Here is a 27,219-nt window from a genome sequence, read left to right on the forward strand (position 1 = left end):
AAAACAATTATACTGAAATACAATATGCAAAACATTTTAAAAATACATGTGATGTAGTAATACATGTTTATTTATTAACAGGTTAATTAACAAGATCTAGCAGCAGGTGTTTAGGACAATTTCAATGTAGTGATGAGCATAACTGTTATTTTTAAGTATATACAACATCTGGAACATGTCATAAAATTATCTGTCATTTCTATTAGTGACAAAGTTATGGGTACTGCTATTACTGGGGTTTGTTACTCATATCTATAATTGAAAAAAAATGCTGACTTTTGGTTTTAGGTGAATAAAAATAAGGATGTATTTTTTCCCCAATCCATTCACAGACCTTAATTATATCCATATACCCTAGACTAAAATCTCCTATGAGAACATCACTATTTCCTAAGACTTGATTTATAAAACATGAAAAAACAATTAAATTTAACATGAAAAAAATATATGGGATATTGATGGAAAAAGTGATCCTAGTAGAAATGTTTACTACCTGCCCGGTATAAAGCCCCTTTCCTGGTACACGGTATGGCCGACAATATGGCCACTCTGCACTCCACTGCCTTTGTGCCTGGTTCTCCCCTCGCCAGCCTAGTTAGCCAGCTGTTGGACATCTACAGAGAGCTGAGCCAAAGCCCAACAGACCCCTTCTCCTTTCTCAATAAGGTTAACAGATACAGAGACTATGATTGGCACTTGAGCTCAAAAGCTATTTGCGAGTAGAGCTGATGTCTTAATCACAGAAAGCCAAAGCAAAACAAAATCATTGAGAAATAGTAATAACAAGAAAGTAGAGGAAGCCCACCTACAAATAATCAATTAATTAACATACAAGGAGCAACCCTGTGAGGCCAGCCAGAGTATTTCATACTCTAAGAAATAGAGTATGAGAGTAAGAAATTAGCTGTAGGCTGGCCTCACAAAGTTGCTCTCAACCTGTCTATTCTATCTTTATAATATCCCTAAGCAGTCCTGTGCCTGTCTTTCTGCTACACCATGAGGTCCTGGTCCACTCGAAATCACTTCATATACTTTTTGTTTTGGTTTTATCTTTGGCATCAAATAAACAGGGAAAATAAATGAGGTAACAATGTATAAAAATTTTTATGTAAGACAGAATTATTGTTTTGTCAATTCTAAAATATTGTCTTGTGTTATATTTTTTCCAATATAAAAATACCTGAAATGAAGTTACTTAATGCCAAATGAACTCAACACCTATCACGCATGAGGTTCTTCATACGTAGGTGCTGTGTTGCACATGGATGAGTTTAGCAATTCATAAAAGCAATTTCTTCATTTATCAATCTTAAGTGTTGACTGAGCACCTATTATATGGCAGTTACTACTGTAGCGGAATCATATGTAATTCTACTCAATATATTTTGGGAGATTAGAAGTATCTCATTTGGGTAGACACAGCCCCTTTATTGCTTGACTTCAGAGTGCACATAGACTAGATTTTACCCCTTTCAATACTTTGTCTTCATCCTTTTGTAGTATACAACCTTTACAACAGGCACCCCCAAACTTTTTACACAGGGGGCAGTTCACTGTCCCTCAGACCATAGGGGGGCCACCGCATACTGTGCTCCTCTCAGGGACCACGAATGAAAGAGGTGCCCCTTCCTGAAGTGTGGCGGGGGGCTGGATAAATGGCCTCAGAGGGCAGCATGTGGCCCACGGACCGTAGTTTGGGGACGCCTGCTTTACAACCATAGATGTCAGCCATTGCCACTAGGTACTATAGTTAAAATGGTAGAGAAGTCCCTGTCCAATGAAAACTTGTATTCCAGTATGAGTTTGTCAAAAAGATGGACATATATGTAAATGATAATTCTCTACTTACTATATTCCAGTCTAGTGACATGTCACTGCAGTTGATTTATTCACAAAGGTAACACTTCATGAAGTTTAATTTATATTTGGATCACTAATTATCTCTTAAAATGTCTTCATAAATATGACACTATATTTTAGCACCAATGTAAAAAGTTACTGTGTACATAGATCTTTGTTTCTTACATGTCAAGCAAGGCAATTAAAGGCAATGGAATTTTCCAAAACTCAGAAGAGATCAGAAAAGCTTTGAACTTAGGGGATAATATTGCACATAGTTCCTGGCTCACAAAAACTACTATGCATCAACATGTGGCCAAAATCCTCCAGCTTACTTGAATAATGTCCCGTGATATTCAGTTGACGGGATCAATAAAATAGGAAATGTAGATTAATTCCTAGTGTTTTCTTAAGTCTGAAAAAAATCGTAAATTAAAACTAAAAGATGTTCAAGTTATCACCATCATGAACTTATATTTGAAAAATGCAGTGATATTATGGTGGTTTATAACTGCTAATGGTCAAAGTGATTCATAGGAATATTTACACTCCGTAAAAAAAAAAAAAAAAAAAAAAAAAAAAAAAAAAGAGAGACTTAGGGTTAAACCTTTATGTATGTTATTCAACAATAAACAAGTATTCAATTATTTGTATAAGTACTATTTCTGGTTAGGAAAAAATATTGTGTTAGTGAGTTTCAAATTTTCCCCCTCAAATATGTTTTTAATCAAAGGTATGACTTAAATAAGACTTTGCTTTTAAATACTATGCTGATCTTGCTTCCTGAAGATCTCACTTACATATTAATTCACCAGGCCAGGCACAGTGGCTCATACCTGTAATACCAATACTTTGGGAGGCCAAGGCAGGTGGATCACTTGAGGTTGGGAGTTCAAGACCAACCTAACCAACATGGTGAAATCCCATCTCTACTAAAAATACAAAATTGGCCAGGCATGGTGGCTCATGCCTATAATCCCAGCTACTTGGGAGGCTAAGGCAGGAGAATTGCTTGGACCTGGGAGGCAGAGGTTCCGGTGAGCTGAGATCATGCCATTACACTCTAGCCTGAGCAAAAAGAGCAAAACTCCGTCTCAAAATACATACATAAATAAAATAAAATAAAAATAGTAATTGACCAATGTATATTAGGTGCCTAATATCCAATCTGTACTGTGCTATTCATTGCCAGAGATGGGGAAAGAAGTAATCTTTGCAACCCTTACTCTAATTGTGCCTACAGTGTAGCTGCAGAAGAAAGCTTAAATGTAATAAAACAATTTGATATTATACTAGAAAACAATCACACTTTTTTTTTGAAACAGATGAGCTACGGCTGAAATAAGCATGAATGACTTCAAGGGAGAGACGATATTTGAAGGTGGAGTGTGCCATAAAGCATGGAATGGTTTGAATTGACTAAAGACAAAGTACAAATCAATGAGAAGGCATGAAAGTTGGAATAAAAGGCTACCATAGAGGAACAGGGAATCCTTATTGTAAACTAAAAGAATACATTTGATGAGGTTGTTGCAGAACCATTTTCTTTTGCTCTAACAGTTTCCCACAACAGAAGAATGTCTACACCTTCAGACGTATGGAGGAACAGAGCTACTCCCTTGGTTGTTCTTTTTGTATCTTTACTCATTCCTCTCAAAGGGAGCTACTTATTTATTGGTTTGGGAGACGGGGAGAAACAGCTGAACATACATGGCATTTCCTCCTTTTCAAAAGCATCCAATTCTCAGCACACATGCCTTCTTCTGCCTTGTGAGGTAAGAGGTAGAGAGAGTTCCAGAAGATCTACTCTTTTGAAGGAACAAGTTCAAATTCAATGACTAAATTCACTAAATTATAACTCAGACACTTCAGGTTTCTCAATCATGTCGTCATGTGACAGCTGCTAGGATTGATTTTAAGGCTTAAGAAAAAGCAAGATTGTGTAAACTCAGTTTTAATTTGACCTATGAAATGACTGTAAGTCTACCTTCAGGAAATTCAAGAGTAGTTAAATGCAAACTACATACTTGGCATTAAGGGTTTTTGGGATAGAGGGGAAAAGGTCTGACGTAAGTAAAATACAATTAAAGTATAAATTGCCACAATGTCTAACATGTTTTTATTTTCCGTATGTTGAATTTGTAACATTTGAAAGCTCCAGAAAAATAGTTCAAATATTAAGCACTAACTTCCATGATTTCAAACAAATTTGCTATCTACTTCTTAGCCATAATAATTTTTAAATGCTACTCTAATTTCCTTATTATAAAATAATGAGTAAAATAAGTTAATTTATTACAGTGAAGTCATGCCCCATGTTGATAGGAAGGATGAATAATATATTCTGATTCATTCCCAATATCTACACGTTTAATAGATTGTAGAAATTTAAGTTCAGGATTCAGCTATCAGCTTATTGCATTGATCCAATAGCAAGATGAGAAAACCTTCTCAACTGGTCTCTGCTGATCATACCATCAGCATGTGATCATACCATCAGCATTTTTAATTATTTTAATGTAGAACTGTTAAAATCATTGAAACAATTATCTGGTCCCATAGGGACACCTTTACAAATATTTTCCTTCAAGGGCAAAGAAATATAGCTCACTTAAGCTCCATTCTCTCCTCTACCCATTTCATATTTTCACAAGTTTTCTAATAACGTCTACAAATTCTCTTGGAATTTCTCAGGGACTTAAATTCCTAAGATTCCTTCTCTGTCTGATCTCCCATTATTTACACCTCCTCTTTTTAAACAAATTTTATTATCTTAAGAGTCTCCTCTTCTATAAAGCCTTTCTTCAATCGGCACCACATTTATTTAACTATGTACGTTAACACCATTTCCTTAAAGATTCCTCCCTTTACCAGGACTCAATTAAATTCAGATTTATTTTTAGATATTCCTTTCTCTTATGCATGCTCCCTCTAATATGAATAAAAGGCTAACTAAAGCAGCCATAAAAGGCATCTTGAGAGGTCCCCCTACCGAAGTGAATTCTGTACTTAGTTAGTACATGCAAATATTATACCATTTCTGATCATAGGGGACAGGAGAGAGTTCTTTCAGCTTTTAGCTACATAACATAATCATTAAAAGCAAAGGAACACATGGCCATATTACTGCAATTCTAAGATGTGCATTTCTCACATTTTAAGGATTGTAAAATTGAGATGAAACATACAATTTAGGTTTACCTTAAAAGTGGTAGTGTTTTTTTTTTTTTTTTTAAATTCTCAGCAGATGTAATCATATCAATGGTGAATCATACAATCTAGCATGTCTTAAACATGAGGAAATATGATGCTAATTGCTTTTTCAGCCCCCAACATTACTTTATCATGGCTAGAGGTTTAGGACATATTTTATAATTAGGCTAATGTGACAGAATAATATAATGATAAATTCAAAAAGAACATAAAACATTAAATATGGATTCTATAGCAATGTGTATTGACTTTTTAATAATAATGTGTTGTTTATTAAAGAAGAATTTCATGAAAGCAGAATGAACAGAAATTACAGCTATAACTATAATGACAGTGAATAGTGACTCCAAAGACATTTAACAGATGTTCTATTTTCTAAGTAACAGCTGCTTGATGCATTCATTGCACCAAGTTAATGATCTGCTAGTGTTATTTCACGTCACAGATAAATTACTGTGCTCACTTAAAAAAAAAGATATGTAATTTTTCATGGGAATGATTGTATAACAGACTTTAGAAGTAAGTAATAGTTCTTACGTTTTTATAGCTAAGAGGAGTGATGAGTTTAGACAGTTATCCAGATAATCTAGGACCAGAAACCAAATCTCCTTAAACTGTGAAAGCCGATTGTTTAAAAAAATACAAGACATGGTTGACTGAACTGAATGTAGGTCTCATCAGACAGCTTGAAATTCATAAATCTTGTATCACATTATCCAGTGATTCTCAACTTCACTGAATATTAGAGCTGGTTACAATCAGACCAATTAAATCAGAATTCCAGAAGTGAGCCCCAGACATTGGTATACTTTTCAAGTTTATAAGGTGATTTCGATGTGCAACCAATGTTGAAAACCACAGGCAAACAGGAAGACGCATTCTAAGTTTTTACTGAGTGAGAGTCATCAAATTCTAGGAGTGACCTGGAAACCAAAGGATAATTGAGGAACTAATCATTGTTCTTCCTGATGTTAAATATTATAAAACGTTGTCTCCAAATGAATGTGAAAAGCACAGTAACTTGTTAGACAAGTGGCTACGTAGACATAGATTATTCTGCATTTAACACCTTGAGTTAAATGTATTAATCCCATTTGTGTGTTTGTGTGTCTGTGTATGTGTGTGTGTGTGTCTGTGTGTGTGTGATCCTCTTAGGCAACTCGTGGCATACTAAGACTACTGTTAATAAAACAGGTGGTAGGATTAACATACTATAGGACTATTTTTTTTTCCAGAAAATCATATTTGAAATTTTGGATGATACCATGGATACTTAGGAGTTTAATGGAACTGAGTTATTTAACTGAGTTGGAATTTCTAATGATTGAAACAAAATTAGAAATAAAAATGTAAGTGATTAAATCAGAAAATCATATAGATTAGACTTTGCTGTATTTCCCAAACATTATGATCATCAGAGAAATAAACCTCTGTTAATCACATACATATTTACTTTGCCTATGGTTATATTTGCATGCTCAATTCATATGCTAAACAATTTCGGCCAGTAATGAGATATTTAGATTGATTTACTTACACTCAACTAATCATAGTGATTTTAAGATACTAAAGAACAAATATTTGAAATCTAAAATCACCCCAGTGGGGACAGACTACAGACTATAATAGGTGATAAATACACGTGGGTTTTTCATTTTATTATTTTAATGAGGACTTATATTTTCTGCACTTGAAATTTAGCCATGGTTTATTTCATTCTTATTGTAAATAATGAGTAGCTTTTTGTTATTTTAGGCTTGAATTACTCTAAAATTACTAGAAAATAAGATTTCTTACAATAATTTGGTACAGTGGAAAAAACTGTTGAAATCAGGCATAGTATTGGATTCTAGTTACAGTTTTGCTATGTACCAGGACTTGTATTTTCTAATCTATAAAACGAAAACATTGAATCAGATGATGTTTGTTCTAAAACTTGTAAAATTTTAAATGTACATCAGCATTTTTCTCTTTTCTCAAGAACTGCTTTGTCATTATAATTTTCAACTCAATTTACAATTCATGTATAAACATATATTTCATAAGTATATACTATGTGTCAGGCAATATCTTATGTATACGGAAAATATCAGTGACCAAAACAGACATTTTCCCAGTCCTTAGGCCGAATGAACTATTATCACCTACATAATAGTCCAATAGATTAGGGGTTATTATGACAGCTCGAGGATCTTGTGCAGTTCTGGTATTCAAACCCTTCAGGTGCTAGTAATCTCCTGTAGATTGCCTCGCCATTTCCTTCCATCATCTCTATAGTTAGCAGAGTTTCTCACCTCAACCTGGAAAATTCCATTAACAGAAAAGGAAAAGTATCTGAACATTTATGGGGTGATAAATATTATTGTGATGGTTGCCTCATGGCATTGCTGTTATCTGGACCATACAGCTAGGAGTAATCCATATTTTCAAAATCTTAACATAAATTTTATATTCTTTAATACCACTCTGATTGAAGAAAATTGAATTCAAATGTACAGTGAAAGGGCTATGTGGCTGTAGGAAGTTCCAGTTAGTATTAATAGTTTAAAATTTCAATTTTCAGGATTAATCTTTTATCTCATTTGTTAATATTCTCAAATGTCTTCCTTCTCTTATTTAAAAAATTTTCCTTTGCCTTTCAAACGATGTGGCATGCTTCTAAAATTTATTCCTTTTTTCTATAACTGTAATTTGAAAACATGGTCACATGGTAACAGCATTCAGGACAGTTTTCTTACCTGCAGCTGTCCCTTCAACTAATCAACCCTGACCACATCCTAGCTACTTCTGGAAGATCTCCCATTCTCTCTCTGTGGGATCATTAAGAATCTGACGCAGGATACCTAAGATATTCTTGGGTTCATAGTTCTCTTCAAGGAGATGGCATGTTTAAACATCTGAAGCTGTGTCAGGCACCACCCAGTATCTTTCAGAAGTGCTACACATTCTAGTATCTATGGTTTGGAATGTGTGACTATTGAATTTTGAGCAGGAAGAAAACTTAGATGAATCATTCTATTTAGGAAAGACCAATTCTGCAACCTACTGGCCTATCAAAAGGATCCTAGAGATGCCAAACCTCTGATACTCCTTCAAGAAGAAGACATGGCAAAAGTCTAAGGTCAAACAGGGAACGGCTTCTATATTAGCTTTCCTCTAGTTCGGGAGTTTGAATATTGTCTGTGAATAGCCACACAGTAGTTGTTCTAGGCTTTGTGAACCATGTAGTCTCTGTCACAGTTACTCAACTCTGCTGTTGTAGTACAAAAGCAGCCAGAAAAAGTAAGCAAATAGAAGTTGATACACCTCAATAAAGTCTTATTTATACACTGACATTTGCCTTTTTAATAATTTTATGTGTCATGAAGTACATGGTTCTTATTTGAATTTTTTCCAGCCATTTACATAAAAACAATTTTTAGCCCATGGGCTGCACAAAAGAAGGTGGCTGAATGGATTAGGCCTACCAATTATAGTTTACCAATCTCTGCTCTAATTTATCTGACTCTTATCAATTTATCTTCCTCTTGGTAACAGAGTTTCTTTGGCATTCTCCTCTATAGGGAAGCTCAAGAAGTTAGCTAGAATTGATATGCCTCTACTAGGTCAGCTCTTTTAATGGTTCCCATGGTAACATTAATCCTCATATTGAGGAGCCAGGACCCACAAGACTTTGAAATTCTTAGGAGAGTGAATGACTAATACAAATTTAGTCCTGGTCACCCTATGAAAGCAATTAACATCTGTGATTTTCTGACTTTTTAACAAAAGCCATGCTGACTGGTGTTAGATGGTATCTTATTTGGGGTATGACTGGCATCTCTCTGATGATTAGTACTTTTGAAGATTTTTTCATATGCTTGTTGGCCACTTGTATGTCTTCTTTTGGGGAGTGTCTGTTCATGTTCTTCATCCAGTTTTTAATGGGTTTCTTTTTAATTTATTGTTGATAGGTTTAAGATCCTTATAGATTCTGGATATTAATCCTCTATAAGATGTATAGTTCGCAAATATTTTCTCCCATTCTGGAGGTTATCTGCTTCGTGCATTATTTCTTTTTCTGTACAGAAGCTGTAATTTAATTAAGCCTCTTTTGTCAATTTTTGTTTTTGTTGAATTTTCTGTTGAGGTCCTAGTCATAAATTATTTGCCTAAGCCAGTGTCAAGAATAATTTTTCTTAGGTTTTCTTCTAGGATTTTTAGTAGTCTGATGGCTTACATTTAAGACTTTAATCCATGTTGAGTTAACTTTTGCATATGGTGAGAGGTAGGAGTCCAGGTTCATTCTTCTGCATATGGGTAGCCAGCTATCCCAGCACCATTTAATGAGTCATTTGTCCTTTCCCTGTTACTTTTTTTTTTTGCCAACTTGGTTAAAAATCAGTTGGTTGTAGCTGTGCAGCCTTATTTCTCAGTTCTCTATTCTATTTCACTGATCTGTGTGTCATCTGTGTGTCTATATTTGTAATAGTATTATGCTGCTTGGGTTACTACAACTTTGTAGTATAGTTGGAAGTGAGGGAATCTGATGCCTTCAATTTTGTTATTTTGGCTTAGGATTGCTTTGGCTATTCTGGCTCTTTTGGTTCCATATGAATTTTAGAATTGTTACCAAATATACCCATGTAACAAACCTGCATATGTAACACCCAAATCTAAAGTAATTTTAAAAAGAAAGTAATTGAGAAACAGAGAAAGGGATATGGAGCTTTTTGCGCCCTTTTCTTGTTTACGAAAAGAGAAATAAGATCATTTTCAGAGGACCTTCAGTTCTGATGTTACCTCACCCAATGACTTACAGATATGTCCTTTCTAATAACGATTCCCTGTGAATAGAGGTGTTCTTAAGGATAGTACAACTGCACTGCTGCCACACAAATTGACCATTCACAGGCTAGCTTTTAGTTCCACTTTGATGAAAATTCTCAATTCTCACTTTGCACTATTTATTCCCTTGACTCTATGTTCACAAGGGAATCACTGATAAGATTCTGTAAGTCATGTTTCAATGTAGATAATAAGGTCAACAAACCCCCAGAAACATCCTCTTAAAAAACTGGAAAGACAATGTTCCTTATTAATCTCAGTGAAATTAATCTGTGGGTTCCTGTCTTGTTGCTCAATCAGCATGAGAATCTTTTGCCAAATGAGCAGTGGCCAAATTTATTTGAAACCAATAATTTCCATCAAGTAGGTGTTTCTTAATTACTAAGATTTATCTTACAGAAACTGGCTGGTGGGGTAACCAAAAGAAAAAATCCCAAGCATTTGGCTTTTTTGTATGTTTTACTTTCTTATGTTCTTATACGTTATTTTAGACACATAGAAAGTATACCAAATGTAATAATTACTTCTATACACATAACTCATCTTAAGGAATGACATATTACAAATATCATTTAAGTGTCCTATTCACATCCCAGCCAATTCTTTTGTCTTTCCTCACAGATATAGCTCTTGTTCTGTATTCAGTTTATACTAATTCCCACACATCTTTCTGCCTTTGCTATATATTATATATAACTAAATAATGTGTACTTTTACATATTTCAACCTTTGGGTAAATGGTATCACACTGCAGCATTTAAGGTATTTCCAATTTGACTATATTTCTCAAGAAGCTTGATTTTTACAACATCTCTTTCATGGTTTTAGGCAACCTTCCCCTTCCTTTTTAAAAGTGACAGCATTAGAAAACAAATGGCGAATTTCCCCCTAAGCCTATGCCAAGTTTATAAAGAACCAGCAATCCCATTACTGGGTATACACCCAAAGGATTACAAATCATTCTATTATAAAGACACACGCACACGTATGTTTACTGTGACACTGTTTACAATAGCAAAGACCTGGAACCAACCAAAATGCCCATCAACGATAGACTGGATAAAGACAATGTGGCACATATACACCATGGAATATTATGCAGACATAAAAAAGGATGAGTTTATGTCCTTTGCAGGGACATGGATGAAGCTGGAAACCATCATTCTCAGCAAACTGACACAAGAACAGAAAACCAAATACTGCATGTTCTCACTCATAAGTGGGTATTGAGCAATGAGAACACAGGGACACAGGGAGGTGAACATCATACACCAGGGCATGTTAGAGTGTCAGAGGGAGAGGAGGGTTAGCAGGGGTTGGGAGAATTGAGGAGGGATAATACTAGGAGAAATACCTAATATAGATGACAGGGGGATGGATGCAACAAACCAACATGGCATGTGTATAACCAGGTAACAAACCTGTACGGTTTGCACATGTATCTCAGAACTTAAAGTGTGTGTGTATGTGTATGTGTATACATATATATATATATATATATATATATATATATATATATATATATGTAAACTGATTTTTCAGCCAGCATAAGAAATTCTTCTGGACAGGTACACTGGCTCATGCCTGTAATCCCAGCACTTTAGGAGGCCAAAGCAGATGGATCACCTGAGGTCAGAAGTTTGAGACCAGCCTGACCAACATGGTGAAATCCTGTCTCTACTAAAAATACAAAAAATCAGCTGAGCATGGTGGTGCACGGATGTAATCTCAGCTACTCGGGAGGCTGGGGCAGGAGGATTGCTTGAAACTGGGAGGTGGAGGTTGCAGTGAGCTGATATTGTGCCACTGCACTACAGCCTGGGCAACAAGAGCTAGACTCTGTTAGGAAAAGAAAAGAAAAGGAAAGGAAAAGGAAAAGAACGGAAAAGAAAAGAAAAGAAAAGAAAAAAGAGAAAAGAGGAAAGGAAAGGAGAAAGGAAAGGGAGAAAGAGAGAGAAAGAGAGAGAGAAAGAAAGGAGAAAGAGTGAGAGAAAGAGAAAGAGAAGGAAAGAAGGAAAGAGAAGAAAAGCAAGAAAGAAGGAAAGCAGGCAAGAAAGCAGGCAGACAGGGAGGTGAGCGGGTAGGTGGGTAGATGGGTAGGTGGGCAGGCGGGCAGGCGGGCAGGCACGCAGGCAAGCAAGCAAGCAAGGAAGAAACTGTTCCTTTCAGTGTCTATTTGGTTTCCCTACAAGTTGGAATAATTCATCTCAATGCTAGTAGCTCCTCTCTGAAGGTGCATGGGGCTGACTTAAGTATTGCTCACACTATGATGGTTGTCTCATTTGATTAATTCTGTGTATTTTATGGTAGGCCTAAATGATAGTTGTGTTGGTGGTTCTGATGGGACATTATTTAGAATTTTGGTGGTACTGGAATACTTCTTTCACATGGCCTATGGCTATAGACAGGTGATAAAATATTATTAAATTAATTTAATAACACAATCTAGCAGGAAACAGAGAAACAGCAAGAATGCCTGGCTGCTTTGGTGGCCACCAATATAGTTTGCATTATAGACAATGCATCATCTGGGACCTGCCCAAACCATCGGAAGGAGGTGAAATGTGAAAATGATTATAGAGAAGCCAGGGTTTTTTTTTCCTCATAAAAATTCAAGTGTTAGATCATGTGGAAGGGTTTGATTTAATATGACAGGAATTTTGATAAACAGCATTCATGATATAAATACAATAAGTCAGACCATGGAAGACTAGATTCATTCTGATTTTAATGTTAGATTTATTTTTCTCAGCTTCACAATGTAAGAAAAACTGAACTGAACTTTAAATATCCTTATGCTTTTCTAATTTAGGATAGGAAATTTCCTCAATTATATAACATGGCTAGTTAAAAACCAAAACTCTAAAACTTTTACATCACATGAGGACTTTATGGAATCTATATTGCTATAGATTAGTAAAATCTATATTGTTTTTAAGGTGACTTCTGATTCTCCAATTGGAGCAATACTTCCAAACACTGCTAATTTTGATCTTGAAAAGTGATTTCTAGTTTTCTCTATCACAAGAAAAACTAATACATTTAGACTTAGTCTTATCATTATTGACCACTAGATTAATTTTCACCACACTCAATACTTGATACTTTCTGCCCCCTATAAAACATTCTCACTCCACCTTTTGAATGTCATCAAGTAAGAGAGTACTGTTAAGCTGTATTTTCAATACCGTTTATAGCTAAAGTAATAGCCCAACTGTGTTTTCAAATAAATCTATTCACTGAGAGATTGATGTAGATTCCTAGAGAAGTCAACATATTTTGAGTTGTTGATGGTAAGTTTTCTTTCTTCAATTATGCTTGGCACAAAAAGGCTCAATAGCCAATTTCTCTGTGACTGGTTCAAACACAAAACTCTAAGTGCAAAAATTTTAGCTACTGAAGCCTTCTGGTACTATGACATAAACATGAAGTCTTGCTTTCGAATTAGATATAGGGCCAAGTATACAGATGTATTATCAGTTAGAAACAGTCTGGATTCTTTCCAGAAAAAAGATACAGATATTGTTTTTTCTCTATTCAGAGAAAATAACCCTCAAATCCTGATGTCAAATTCTACTTAAAAGCTCAGTTGTAGGAAAACATATTCACAGAAGGTTACATGATGTGATTATTATGTAGTGCATGCCTGTATCAAAATATCTCATGTAATTCATAAATATATACACCTACTATGTATCCATGCAAAATTAAAAATTAGTAAAATGGAGAACCTAAAAATCTGAAAACAATTACTAGAGTACTTTAGACTTCTGCTCCAACATTTTTTCCTCTCATAGAATTGCTATTTATTATAAAAATATTAATCAGCTTGTTATCTCCTTTATGACCCTCCCATTTATTTTCTTCTGGCACTAAATTCTAGCAAAGAGCTAACAGACTACTAGTAAAGCTAAAATTATTTTAATCAGGGACTGCATGTTTGCATCCCCTTCCACAAACACTCCCTTCGTGGAAGCTGTTTTTCTCTCTCCTGGATTTTCCCTCTGGGGTCCCCTTCCACACTCCCTCATGGAAGCCTGTCTTCCCCTCCTAAACTCCATCTCTCTCTCTATTCCCTTCCACTCAGTGTGGGAGCTGCTTTCCTCTCCTGGATTCCATCTTTCTGGATTCTCTCACTCAGTGTGAGAGTTAGCTGTTTCTCTCTCCTTCTCCTTTTTCTCTCTTTAAATAAAACACTTTCTACAAAAAAAAAATAATAATAATAATCACTATTTTAATAATTTGGACACTTTGAGTCTCATAAATATGTTTACTTCTTGGTTTTGTCTGTTAGGAGCTTGGTGCCAGTTTGTGGCTTTGTGGTTTCCTGTACATTCCACCATCCATGGGACATAGTGGATATATTTCTGTGCACATTTTAAAAATTATTTATCTACTATAATTTTCCTTTTCCTAGTTTTCCAATTTATTTATGCTTGTCAAGTTGTGCTATATGTATCTCTTTAACTAGAATTTAATATATAGTAAATATAATTGTGATACTTAAGATAACTCCAGTCAATATACTTGAAATTATGCTTTGTCTCAATAAACTGAAGGTCAAACAATCACTTCATAATTGACATTTTATGTATTTGAATATTTGAACCTAGGTGTTCAAATATTTTCATTTGAAAATAAATATAATGTTCTAGGCTCAATGGAACAGAGAGAAATTCAGCAGAAATAAATTAGAATATCCAAAAATTTAAAATAATTAATAAAAAGAAATTGACTCTAGTTATTCAAGTTTTCTGTAGTCACATTCCAAATACTTAGAATGATTAGCAACTACATATTACGTATTGTATTTAAATGAATTTAATTTGGTTTTTAAAATTTTGGCATTTATCAGTAGATCTGCTATTTGAAACAGCAGATGAAAGTTATGGCTTGGATCAAGCTCTCTACCTACTAAGAAACCATGAGTAATGAGAATGTACTCAGTAGTCATGGGGTTTCACATATGAGAGTTTGAATTTTATGTTAAATTGTTAGAATGATTTTTATAAATATGACTGATTTAAATCTGCAGGGCATATCTTTTTCTTACATGATTGTTATTTTTAAAGAAATTAGCACCTTCCAAACAAATTGTCAAAAAAAAACAGTTATATAATTTAGATACCAATTACTACACTCTTTGACAAGTAAGAGATTTCAGAGTATGTCATTAACAGCTTAGTGTTTCAAGAGATCTAGCTAGAGTGATAAATTATCTTTATAAAGAAAGAAAATAAACTCCAGTTTTCTAAGCTTTTTTTCCTACTAGATCTCAAATGAGCTTTGCTTTTTGATTTTATGAAAAATACTTTCCAGGAAGATTCAATATGCAGACAATTCTCTAGACTATTCAAGCTTTCTATATGACAAGGATAACTTACAAACCTTTGCAAAGTTCATTATCTTATAATATTTGAATGACTTCATGGTGAGGCTAATGCAAAAATACCTCAAGTGTGCTTGAATGATAAGAAAAAATAAGGCTAATGTGCATTTTAACCTATATATATTATATCCTCCTTACTATAGTAATCTCATCATATGTGATCCTAAATGGAAAACTATAATTCAATATCTTATCTAACATTAAATTTATTTGGAATGAGGAAAAAAATAATTTAATTCACTACTATATATTTGAAAATATTTTATGTAACAAAATACATTACTACTTGTTCTCTGAATCTACATAAAGACAGTTTTCATTTTGAGTCTCATTCATATGATTGTAAGTTTTTACATAATACGCTGAAAATTTCCCAACTTTGAATAATCTGAATAGCCACACTGAATTAAAAATAAAGCAAGAATTGCCGGGCGCGGTGGCTCAAGCCTGTAATCCCAGCACTTTGGGAGGCCGAGGCGGGTGGATCACGAGGTCGAGAGATCGAGACCAACCTGGTCAACATGGTGAAACCCCGTCTCTACTAAAAATACAAAAAATTAGCTGGGCATGGTGGCACGTGCCTGTAATCCCAGCTACTCAGGAGGCTGAGGCAGGAGAATTGCCTGAACCCAGGAGGCGGAGGTTGTGGTGAGCCGAGATTGCGCCATTGCACTCCAGCCTGGGTAACGAGCAAAAAACTCCGTCTCAAAAAAAAAAAAAAATAAATAAAATAAAATAAAATTAAAATAAAGAAAGAATTTATTATACATCTACTTAATTTGGTAACTTTAAACATCAAGTGGGTGTAAATGGCCTAAGACACTGGCAAATTTTGAGGTATAAACAAGTTACCAAAATCAGCTATTTTCTTTATGCCAACACACTTACAAGTAATCTGGTAATGAGTACCTTGTAAAAAAAAATATTAAGCCATGAGTGCCTTGAATTAAATTCTTGGCAGCAATAAATGTCTGACTGGCCATCAGAGAAAGGGCAAGAATTTAACAGCTAAGGACTGCAGGAGTCCCTGTATTATTTGGCAATGGAAATGATAGCCCCTGCATAGACACCTTGAGATTCTTTCTGAAATGTGACTTTGGCAATATGCTGATCTTGCAAGTCCTGTCCAGCCCAACTGTCTTCAGTCTCTGTGTCCTTGCCCTCTTCATGGCTGTGGGATTCATCTGGACAGTATGGTCTTAGACAAGTCAGTAGAACACAGGATCTGGACCAATTTTCAGACTAATGACCTATGTATTTTTTAAGATCTTATTCATAATTTTCTGAACTCTAAGGAAGCTTTGGAGAGACTCTTGCTAAAGTTTACCATTGGTTTTATCATGGTTCTGAAAGGTACAGTTAAGCTATGGCTTCATTTTTAAGAAAGGGAAAATGAAACAAGATAATATTAATATTTTTTAATGCTACATGTTAATACTTCCTTACAAAATCATATTACTATGTGTTTTCACCTATGTTCAAAATAACCTTCAGTGATATAGGTTTTACCTTTCCCCAGGCAACTTCAGAATCCAAATTACTAGGCATTCCTTCAACTGCTGATCTCTTTGTCAATTCCATATCTGTAGCTGCCAGCCATTCTGTCAAAACATTCATTTCCTTTCGCATCTTACGGGACAATTTCAAGCATTTCTCCAACTGTTGCTTTCTTTCTGTTACCTGAAAAGAATGATAATAAAATGTAATTTAGTTTATTTATTCTTTAATTCAAGTTTAGTTATAACCACTTATTTGGAACTTTTATATTTCTGTTATTTAAAATAACTATTTTCTTACATGTTTTAAAATAGTATTTTATAAAAATCATATATTCTGAATATTACAAGTGAATAAAAATAGTCTAGGGCAGATGACATCATTTGTCCAAAAGATAGTGTCTTGTATGTTGTCATGGTATAAAAGAAAGCAGTAAGAATTTCTCTCTAATGTAAGATAATTTTTGGCCAAAGTTTATGATAAATAAATTAAGTTAAAATGAAGGTAAGACTAGTTTCTCACTGAAAACTTACTCATTTGTCAAAAATGTGGCAAGAAACTTTACAATCCTCTATATACAAATGAGGCTTACTCATCTTGGTAAGGAATCAAAAGGAAGATAGAATATTCTCTCAAAAAGTAAAAGTATTTGTGTAATACCTAGATTTATCAATTTTATCCTCATTACATCTTTAACGTGTCTTAAATCTGCTCAAAAATAATACAGTGAATAGGTCACTCCCTCCTTACATAAAATTTTGCCATCCATTAAGAACAAAGAAAATGAATGCAAAGACAACATTCATTCCCATTAATAGAAAAACTCATGACTTTATCCTGTGCTCCTGTTCTCAGTGTTTGAAACCAAGACCTTCAAAAGCAAATTATCCATATTCTTAATTAAGAAATGGACAAATTTATAATACAATGATTTATAATCCTTTGGGTATATACCCAGTAATGGGATTGCTGGGTCAAATGGTATTTCTATTTCTAGATCCTTGCACATATGCTTATTGCAGCATTGTTCACAATAGCAAAGACTTGGAACCAACCCAAATGCCCAGATTATCTAGTCTATCAAGGATAGACTAGATAAAGAAAACGTGACACATATACACCATGGACCACTATACAGCCACAAAAAAGGATGCATTCATGTCATTTGCAGGGACATGGATGAAACTGAAAACCATCATTCTCAGCAAACTGACAAAAGAACAGAAAACTCAATACCGCATGTTCTCACTCATAAGTGGGTGATGAACAATGAGAACACACAGACACAGGGAAGGGAACATCACACACTGGGGCCTGGTGGGTGGGATGCTAGGGAAGGAATAGCTAGGGGTTGGGAGATTGGGGAGGGATAGCATTAGGAGAAATACCTAATGTAGATGACGGGGCGATGGATGGAGCAAACCACCACCATGTCATGTATATACTTATGTAACAAATCTTCATGATCTGAACATGTACCCCAGAACTTAAAGTATAATAAATAAAACAATAACAAAAATAAAAATAAAAAAAGAAATGAACAGATTTGTATTTCTCTACCACTTTGTCAGATGTGCCTGTATTTTGTTAAGATTTTCAGTTGGTTGGTTTAATAAAAAGCCCAGGACCTCTTCCTAAATTCAGTCAAATGATCAACAAAAGCCAGATAAATTTAAGTTTCTTAAAGGCAAATTTTCTTGCCTCACACATCTTTAGATTATTCCCTTAAACCCCTCAAAGCTCCTTGAACAAAAAAAGTCTTGCTAAGTATGTGTTATATATTGAATAAAGGAATGAATGATAACCTACAAATCATTAACTGCAAGTTAGAAAATATAACTGGTACAGTTTACATAAAGAGTTTAAACTCTTAGAAGTTTCTTCTGTTTTGTTATGTGTTTTCACTATATATATTTTAAAAAAACCTTTTCTGTGATGAAGACTGGGAATCTGAACAGTAGATTTAAATATTTGACCCTGCAGAAACAGCATGATGTAATATAAGCATGTTAGGCAATACCTACTGGCCTCTCAACTTGAGTATGATTTTTGGCAGGACACCTCATTATTCTCTGTTAACACATCTATCAAATGAGATTATTATACTTATTAATAGAATACAGGGATATTCTGACGGTAAAATCAGACAACAGTTTGAGAGAGCTAGACATATTTTAACACCTCAATCTATTACTTTATTCTTATTACTTCCCTTTAGGGATGATTCAGTAAAAAACTGTGCCTGAATGTACAGACCAAAGCTTTATTTGCATTTATTTTACTAACTTACAGATAAATAAAACATGGACAAGGTTTGGCTTTTGTTGCTAAGAGATCTGAAAGGTAGAGTCCAGATTAATTTCATCTGTAATGGAATTGGTTAAAACAATACTATCACCAACACCACAAGTATATATTTGTGTATCATTCCTTAGGCATAATAGTTATCACTAACTGGTGTGTGTGTGTGTGTGTGTGCATGCACACACACGTGCACGTGTGCATGTGCATACAACCAAAATAAGAATCCAGCTATAAGCAAGAAAAACACCAAAGATGAAAATATGTATAAAGCACCTAAAATGCTACAATCAAAATGAGCCTTCTGGAATCTTGATAACAATTCCAATTCCAAATAACAAATTTCATTAGTTTCTTTAACATAGGTATGCATGCATTTAGAAAACATTTAGTTGCTGAGGCTGCAAATTCATATTTTAAGAAATTTTCCATTCTATTTTTTTTTTCCTAAGTAAAAGCATCTGCTCTTTTGACTGCAAGAATTTTATTTGTGTTGTTGGGGTGGGTGGAGGTTGAGGGAAAATATACCTTATGGTGTATTTCTATGCATAGTTATTTTTTTCCTATGCCCTATTGGTAAAAAAATGATTCCAGATTCAGTATTTCAAAGAAATTCTATCGTCCCAGGGCTAATGCATTATTAATTTTTATTTATTTCACTTTGTTTATTTCCAGCTAAATAAAAACACACATTTTTGAAAAACAGGAGACACTGCCATCTTAAGGAAAATTGAGTTTTGTACTGTGTGTGTGTTTGTGGGGAAGGGATACATTTAACAGAATGTCACCTGCAGTAAAATGTTTTAGTAGTCATTGTTTCATGATGTTAAAAATGTATTTAGGGGATATTAGTATTGCTATTTATGTATATTTCCATAAAAATTAGATCATAGGGAAATAAAAAGAGGTTATAGTCATTATTACATCAATGGTGCTAGGTTTAACATCTCCTAAGAAATTAATTACATTTTCTCTCCTCATTCATCGCTATTTAAGGATACAGTGAAAAGGTAAGCCAAGAAGAAGAAAGCTCTCCTCAGGAATCTAACGGACCAGCACCTTGATCTTGCACTCCCCCAGGCTCCAGAACTTGGAGAAATAAATTTCTGTTGTTTAAGCCACCAAGTCTATTTTATTTTGTTATGGCAGCCAGAGCTGATTACTACAAAAAAGGAACATACTGAACTGAGGCAGAGACAACCATGTAAATTTCTGAAGGTCATAGAAAGAGAAGGATTTCTTCTTACGTAAAAAGAATAGAGTAATAAAATACCCTTTGTTGCCTTTGCTTTTATTACACAAAGCCTCTGTTGTTGAAAATAGTTTGAGAGCCAAAATCAGACAATATTTTTATTCTCAGCCAAAGAATACATGACTTAGAATATTTTTGTAAGAAGACATTTATACATAATCCCTTAATCATAAATGTTTCTAAATCAATATTTACTTCAAAAATAAACTTTTGGTCTATGTTTTTGCTGTATTCTATAATACTATTAAATATGATTTCTTCACACTTCTTTAATTTTGCTTTAAGGATACTATTATGTACCAAATAGAACAAACACAAGCTCTCAAATATGAATATTCTGGAATAAATAGGGTTTTACATCATTATGATAATCATTCATTTCTGAATAATAAACAACTCAGGGCACTATTATTTGTCTAATGTCACTTTTATTGTTTTAAATTCTAATTGATTTAGTTTGTTATTTTATGTTAAATTTACTCTTGCAAGGATTTTGTTAAAATTCCTATGACAGCTGGGCGTGGTGGCTCATGCCTGTAATTTCAGCACTTTGGGAGGCTGAGGTGGGTGGATCACAAGGTCAGGAGATCAAGATCATCCTGGCTAAAATGGTGAAAATACAAAAAATTAGCTAGGCATGATGGCATGCACCAGTAGTCCCAGCTACTTGGGAGGCTGAGGCAGGGGAATTGCTTGAACCCAGAAGGCAGAGGTTGCAGTGACCTGAGCTCATGCCACTGCACTCTAGCCTAGCAACAGAGTGACACTCTGTCTCAAAATAAAAAAAAAAAAAAGAAATCCTAAGACAAATACAAGATCCACATACACACAAAAATATGTATTATTTTAAAAAGAAAACCGAGAAACTCCTCTCTTCCGAAATATATATTTTCTTAATTAAAAAATATCAATACGTTATTTTAGTATAAAGTCACACAGGTCAAATTATAAAATGAAAATTTATTATTTAAAACTTTAATATAAATTTATATTACTTTAAATTTATAATTATAAAGAGAATATGTCTCCAAAACTGAAGAAGCTATAGCATTAGGATTAATATCAGAGATTATTTAATCTCTAATTTATTTGAGACTAGAGATTATTCAGTCTTTCATAAATGATGTTAAATGTGAAATAATTGGCATCTGCGAAAACTAATAAGCACTGGAATGAGATATCTAGTGCAGCTACAACTTTTCTCTTTGTGATGACCTTTAAAGCAATGATAAATTTCTCTAGAGGATATAAAGGTATTTCATTCCAAAGATATCTTGGTAGACTGACCAAACAAGCAGTTGAAATTTATTTTATTTCAAGATTATCATAATGCTTTCCTATCAATTGCATATCAGTGTTCCTTATTGTGTAACAAACTAAGAGAATCTTTTGTCATAGGATGTCAACAAACTTGTTCAAAACATTCCACATATAGAGGGTTTTTAAAATATAAAAGCAAGACTGTCAACTAATAAAAATGGTTATTTCTAGATTTAATTTTAAATCTAAAATTTACTTTCTATGATAGGGAATTTACAACTAATATCTTCAAGATATAAGCGTCAATCTACTTTCAGGGTGAGATACTAGAAATCTGCCTCTCTTTAGCTATTTCTCAAATACGGACATTTACATTTAAGTCTAGATGAAGTGACAATTTTATCAGTGATGTTGCTCTATTCACTAAAGTTGAGAACCTGAGTTGTAAAAATATAATTTTTTATCCTCCATGAAATTCAGTTGTTTCAGTCAGACTGAAATTAAAATGTTAGAAGTCTATTTTTAGAAAGGAAAAGATATCCCATATTCATGGACTAGAATAAATAATATTGTTAAAATGTCTGTACTACTCAAAGCTATTTACACACTTAATGCAATCCCTATTAAAATTCCAGTGACATTTTTGGCAGAAGTGGAAGAAATAATCCTAAATTTCATTTTGAACCACAAAAGACCCAGAAGGGCCAGAGCAATCTGAAGCCAAAAGAAAAAAGCTGGAGGTATCACGATTACCTGATTCAAAAATATTCTATAATGCTCTAGTAATTAAAAGAGCAGGATAGTAGTATAAAAAGAGACATATAGGCCAAAGGAAAAAAATAGCCCAAAAATAAATCCACACATTTATGATCAACTTATCAACAAAGGTTCCAAGAAAAGGACATTCTCTTCAAAAATAGTTCTGAGAATTGGATGACCAAATGCAGGAGAATGAAATTGGACACTTATTTCACGCCATATAAAAAAATCAATTTCAAATGGACTAAACACTTAAAACCTGAACCTATAAAATGATTTAAAGAAAACAGGAAAAAGCTTTGTGACATTGTTCTAAGCAAACTTTTTTTTTTTTTATCTGACTCCCAAAGCACAGGCAACAAGAGCAAAACTACATGACTGTGATTGCATCAAACTAAAATCCTTCTGCTCAGCATAGGAAACAAATGACAAAGTGAAGAGATTACTTACTATCATAATTTTAAACCATGAAAACTCTAAATCTATATAGAACATGTAAGTTGAGGGAAGTGAGAAAACTATCGTAGACATCCCACAGTTTTAGAAAGAGGAGATGAAGAGATGTAGGTATCTTTAATTAACAGTAAGATGGAGTTGGTCATGAGATTCTGATCAGGGCAATGATACAAAAATAATTATAGAGTCATAGGTCTTAATTGGCTATCCATGGTATCTTACTAGTCATGTGTGGTGGATTTTGCAAGTCTTGGCCATATTGGGCAATAATTACTGTGTAATGTGCCAACTTTTTTTTTATATCTAATGTGGAATATGTTAACTACATTAGACCTAACTATAAACAGATACAGTATTTTATAATATTTACTAGTCTTCAAGTCATCATAAGTAAATTTATCTAATGAAAATAAGAAACGTTTAGAACGAAGAAACCCTTTTAGAACTATCTGATGGACCAGTAAAAGCTTCCTTGAGTGTTACATATTTTCAATCTAAATGAGTAGAACCTCATTAATTATTGTTTCTTAATAAGCATTGCACATAGAAATATGTGTATATGTTTGTGTGTGTGTGTGTGTGTGTGTGTGCATGTGTAGAGAGAGAGAAAGAGAGACAGAGGTGTTAAGAATTTCTGAGACTCTAATCATACATAATTTACTGCCCTTTGCTTTACAATTTATAAGGAAAGTGGAAAGAAGTATTTGTGGTCTCAGCATGTACACACCTTTGCTCCCAGCTCATTATAATGCAATTTCAAAGCTGTTACTCTTTCATCAAGTTCTTTGGGATTTTCCGTCTGCTTTTTCTGTACAATCTGACGTCCAGTCTTTATCACCATTTCCACTTCAGACTTCACTTCACTCAGACTCTTATACAAATTCTAAGTTTAAACATAAAACAAAACATAATAATAAGCAGTAGAGTTAAATTACTTCATAATATTATTAACAGAAGGAAATAGAGATCCTCTTAATTGCTATTTTATGTTTGGAATTTTAATAGAGTAGCCTTTTGCAGCAGTGGCCAATATCTGGCTTTTGCATTTTCTGTTGATTTAATATATTTTAATTGTCTATATACATGCAGATATGTGTAATATGCGGCTATTATTACACTAAGGGTTAATCATATATATGCATGTGTCATGTGAGAGAGAGATATATATATTTATTTATTTAATATATATATTTAATATAAATATATATTTATTTAGTTAGATCTTCAATCCAAGATTATATATGTCAATTCTGAATGTTACATGATTTCTATTTTAAATGTTGATGTTATATAATTCTAGCCACAAATTTGGATAAATTAATTAATTCATTCATCAGATATTTACTGAATGGTTATGTACTAAATAGTATTTGAATCACTGGGAAGTCAGTGGTGGCCAAAACACACACATTCACTGTTGTTTTCACGGTATTTACATATTAGCAGGGTAAAACCTCTAAATAAATAGATCATAATTTTAATATATATATTGTATTATATATAAGAAATTGAGGTCATTTTCAACATTAATTACACAAATTACTTTTCTTAATAGTGCTGACAAAAAAAGACATAAAATTATTTAAAATTTACACATACATCACAACTATAAAGCACACACATACTGTCTCACAAAAACAGATTGCTATATAAAAGCATTATAAGACAAGTGTCATAACTTTGGAAGACAGCTATGTTCACAATTATACCACCAACACCACTCCAACACCACTTGATGTCTTAATTTTGCTTTGAGGTTATTTTTCTAGAAATGCATGTGTTTGTGTGTATGTGTCCATGTATTCAAATATATACCTGTTGTGTATTTATGTATACATGTATATAGTAGTAGTTTACATTAGGTATCTCCGCTTTAATTTGCTTAGTCACAAATCTGAACAATGAGTACATATTTTAGTATTACCAAAAACTAAACTTGCTAGTAGGTAATTGTTTTTATGGAATTTGAACAAAAACTGGGTTTAATTTCTCTTTTCAGTTTAAAAGTAATATCTAAAACAAAACAGTTTGTAAAGGCTGAGCAATTATCCGATTCATTAATGTTACATGCATAATATATTTCCATAATAATCCTCCCTTTGATGACTGTTATTTACATCCCTTTATTATCAATAATTGTGACTTCTGTCTAAGCTTTCCAGATGATTTTTTACTTCATTTTACTTTTGTCTTAGAAGATACAAAAATATCTGTGTATTTGGAAGCACTGAAATTAATTATTATGTTGGAAATCAAATATGTTAGTTTGGAATCAGAGATTTTTCTAAATTATTTATTCTCTGAACTTTAAAACAATCTAAATGCTTTATTTTTATGATGAAAGTTCACCCAAGGTACTGTTACCCATTAATATCATTTCATTCAATAGGCAAATAAAATATTCATAAACGAAGAGGAGAAATATTATTCATCTTTGTGTTCGTGTCAGTAAGATTTTTGTAAATAGACAAACATTTCTTGAAGACAAGACTATGATTATGGTATATACCACAAAGTACTTAAATAATGAAAACAACTAAAGGATATTCTTATGAAAGATCTGCTTGAATCGGTCCTGACATTTAAACTAGAATGAGAAGCCAATTAAGCAAGTGTCTGAAGCAGTTTTCCTTTGTATTGACGCAGGACACTGTCACAGCCGGACACAGGTGAGATTGTTTTCAGCTCATATTTACTGATAGACACGTTTTATGAAGTAATATTAGAGACCTATTTCTAGAAAAGACAAAGAGCTCTCACTTTGCAAATACTAGTCATGAATGGTGTAATTGGGTCATTTATACTTTTCTTTTCTTTTTGTAAAATTTAAGATGCGATACGTTCCCATATATTCCTCTCCTTCCTTATCTAATATCATTTCTATTCAAAAGTTTCTTTTGGGGGAAAGAATAATTAAACTAATTATACCACAAAAATGCAGCTTGAACTGTGAAACTATATTACTGAATAAGAATACCTCATATTTTTCACAATGAAATACATGTATTTATTTTCAGATATTTGTTAAAAAGAAAAAAGTTTCTCATTCATAATATGACAGCAATATATCTGATGGAATCTGTTTTTCATCGATATTATGGAATAGATGTAGAAACAATACTTAAAATGCCAAGTGCTAAATAGTTTTCCCTTTAAGGTTAATAACATTCTGTGTTTTCATTTTATGTGAGTTTCTACTCTAATAGTCGCTAGTACATGTAAAGTTATAATAACACTCTAGTAGATATAACTGTACCTCAGCTTTATGTTTTAAGAGGAATCATCTTACTTGGTGACTTTCCAATAACAGCAACATAGGACACCACTCAATAATATAAAGTTTAAATCAGATTTATGCTACGGGCCATTTGTACTTTTCAATGTCTTTGAATTCTGTGTTGTCTTGTGGCATTTCAGTGTATATCCACTGCTGGTGTTTAAAGGAAAGTATTAAGGTTTGGATGAATAGTACCTGAATAGGAAACTTGCTTTATCATTCACCAGCTGTTTGTCTTTAAATTTTCTTTGGCAATCTGTAGCCTTAAGAAATAAAGGTGACTTCTGTAGGTCATTCAGCTTACTTGGCATTCATTTTTTCTGGAGTTGTTAGGATTATTGCAACTACCATTGTTGTTACTATTTTTGGATTAATATACTTCCTTTCTAGATTTCCATTTAAAAATATATTCAAAGAATCATAAAAATTAAACACAAGCAACATCCTTTTATATTCTGCACAGTTCATAGCAGAATTATAGATTCAAAAAGACACACAGAGTACGCATTAAGTGGCTCAATACATGTGTCAATTTTGTTCTCAATTTTAAAATTATATAGTATAATTATTATGGTTATCTGAAAACAATTTTCTTTTACAAAAGAGCATCATCAGATACTTCTTAATAAGGTAAATCAAGGGGTACCTGCATATTTGCCACCAAAAATACATACCACACAATGATTTAACTGTGACTGTACTACTTCCTGTTCCACACTCTTTGTTTCCAACGCAGGCAAGTGCATCTTCACTTCATCTAAAATCATCTTACTTTCTTGTAGACGCTGCTCAAAATTGGCTGGTTTCTGGAATAATCGAAACTTCATGGAGACATCTTGTAATTTTTTCTGTAAGGATAATGTAAAAAGGCACCGATTTAAGTTACCTTTCAAACAATAACTGGTCATATTTGTATTAATAGATTTGCCTTTATTTCTGAAGACATACAAACATTAAAAAAAAAAAAAACAAAATAAAGCAATATTTTTTCATTTATCCAACACAAGGAAACTTACATTTGAGAGAAAAAATTTTTTTCTTAATGCGGTACTAAATAAATGGTAATTTATTAACCTGTTTTATGTTTAATATGTAGAAAGCAAAAAACTCATTGTTTAGAGAACAAATTGCAATTTTCAAATAATGCCC

At 33.3% G+C, this 27,219-nt stretch overlaps 1 protein-coding gene across 11 annotated transcripts in view; it reads right to left on the bottom strand.

Annotated features, from left to right (window-relative positions):
- The window catches only part of DMD (dystrophin), a 2,654,855-nt gene that overhangs the window by 1,285,398 nt on the left and 1,342,238 nt on the right, over nucleotides 1–27,219 (bottom strand). For all 11 annotated transcript variants that reach the window (XM_074391460.1, XM_074391464.1, XM_074391461.1 and 8 more), the window contains 3 exons: nucleotides 26,745–26,918; nucleotides 23,521–23,676; nucleotides 16,778–16,948 (listed from right to left, as the gene is read on the bottom strand). In XM_074391460.1, the coding sequence (XP_074247561.1) occupies nucleotides 16,778–16,948; nucleotides 23,521–23,676; nucleotides 26,745–26,918 (501 nt within the window). The remainder of the gene's footprint in view (nucleotides 1–16,777; nucleotides 16,949–23,520; nucleotides 23,677–26,744; nucleotides 26,919–27,219) is intronic.

The sequence above is a fragment of the Saimiri boliviensis genome, chromosome X, assembly GCF_048565385.1.
Source record: "Saimiri boliviensis isolate mSaiBol1 chromosome X, mSaiBol1.pri, whole genome shotgun sequence".
Taxonomy (NCBI): domain Eukaryota; kingdom Metazoa; phylum Chordata; class Mammalia; order Primates; family Cebidae; genus Saimiri; species Saimiri boliviensis.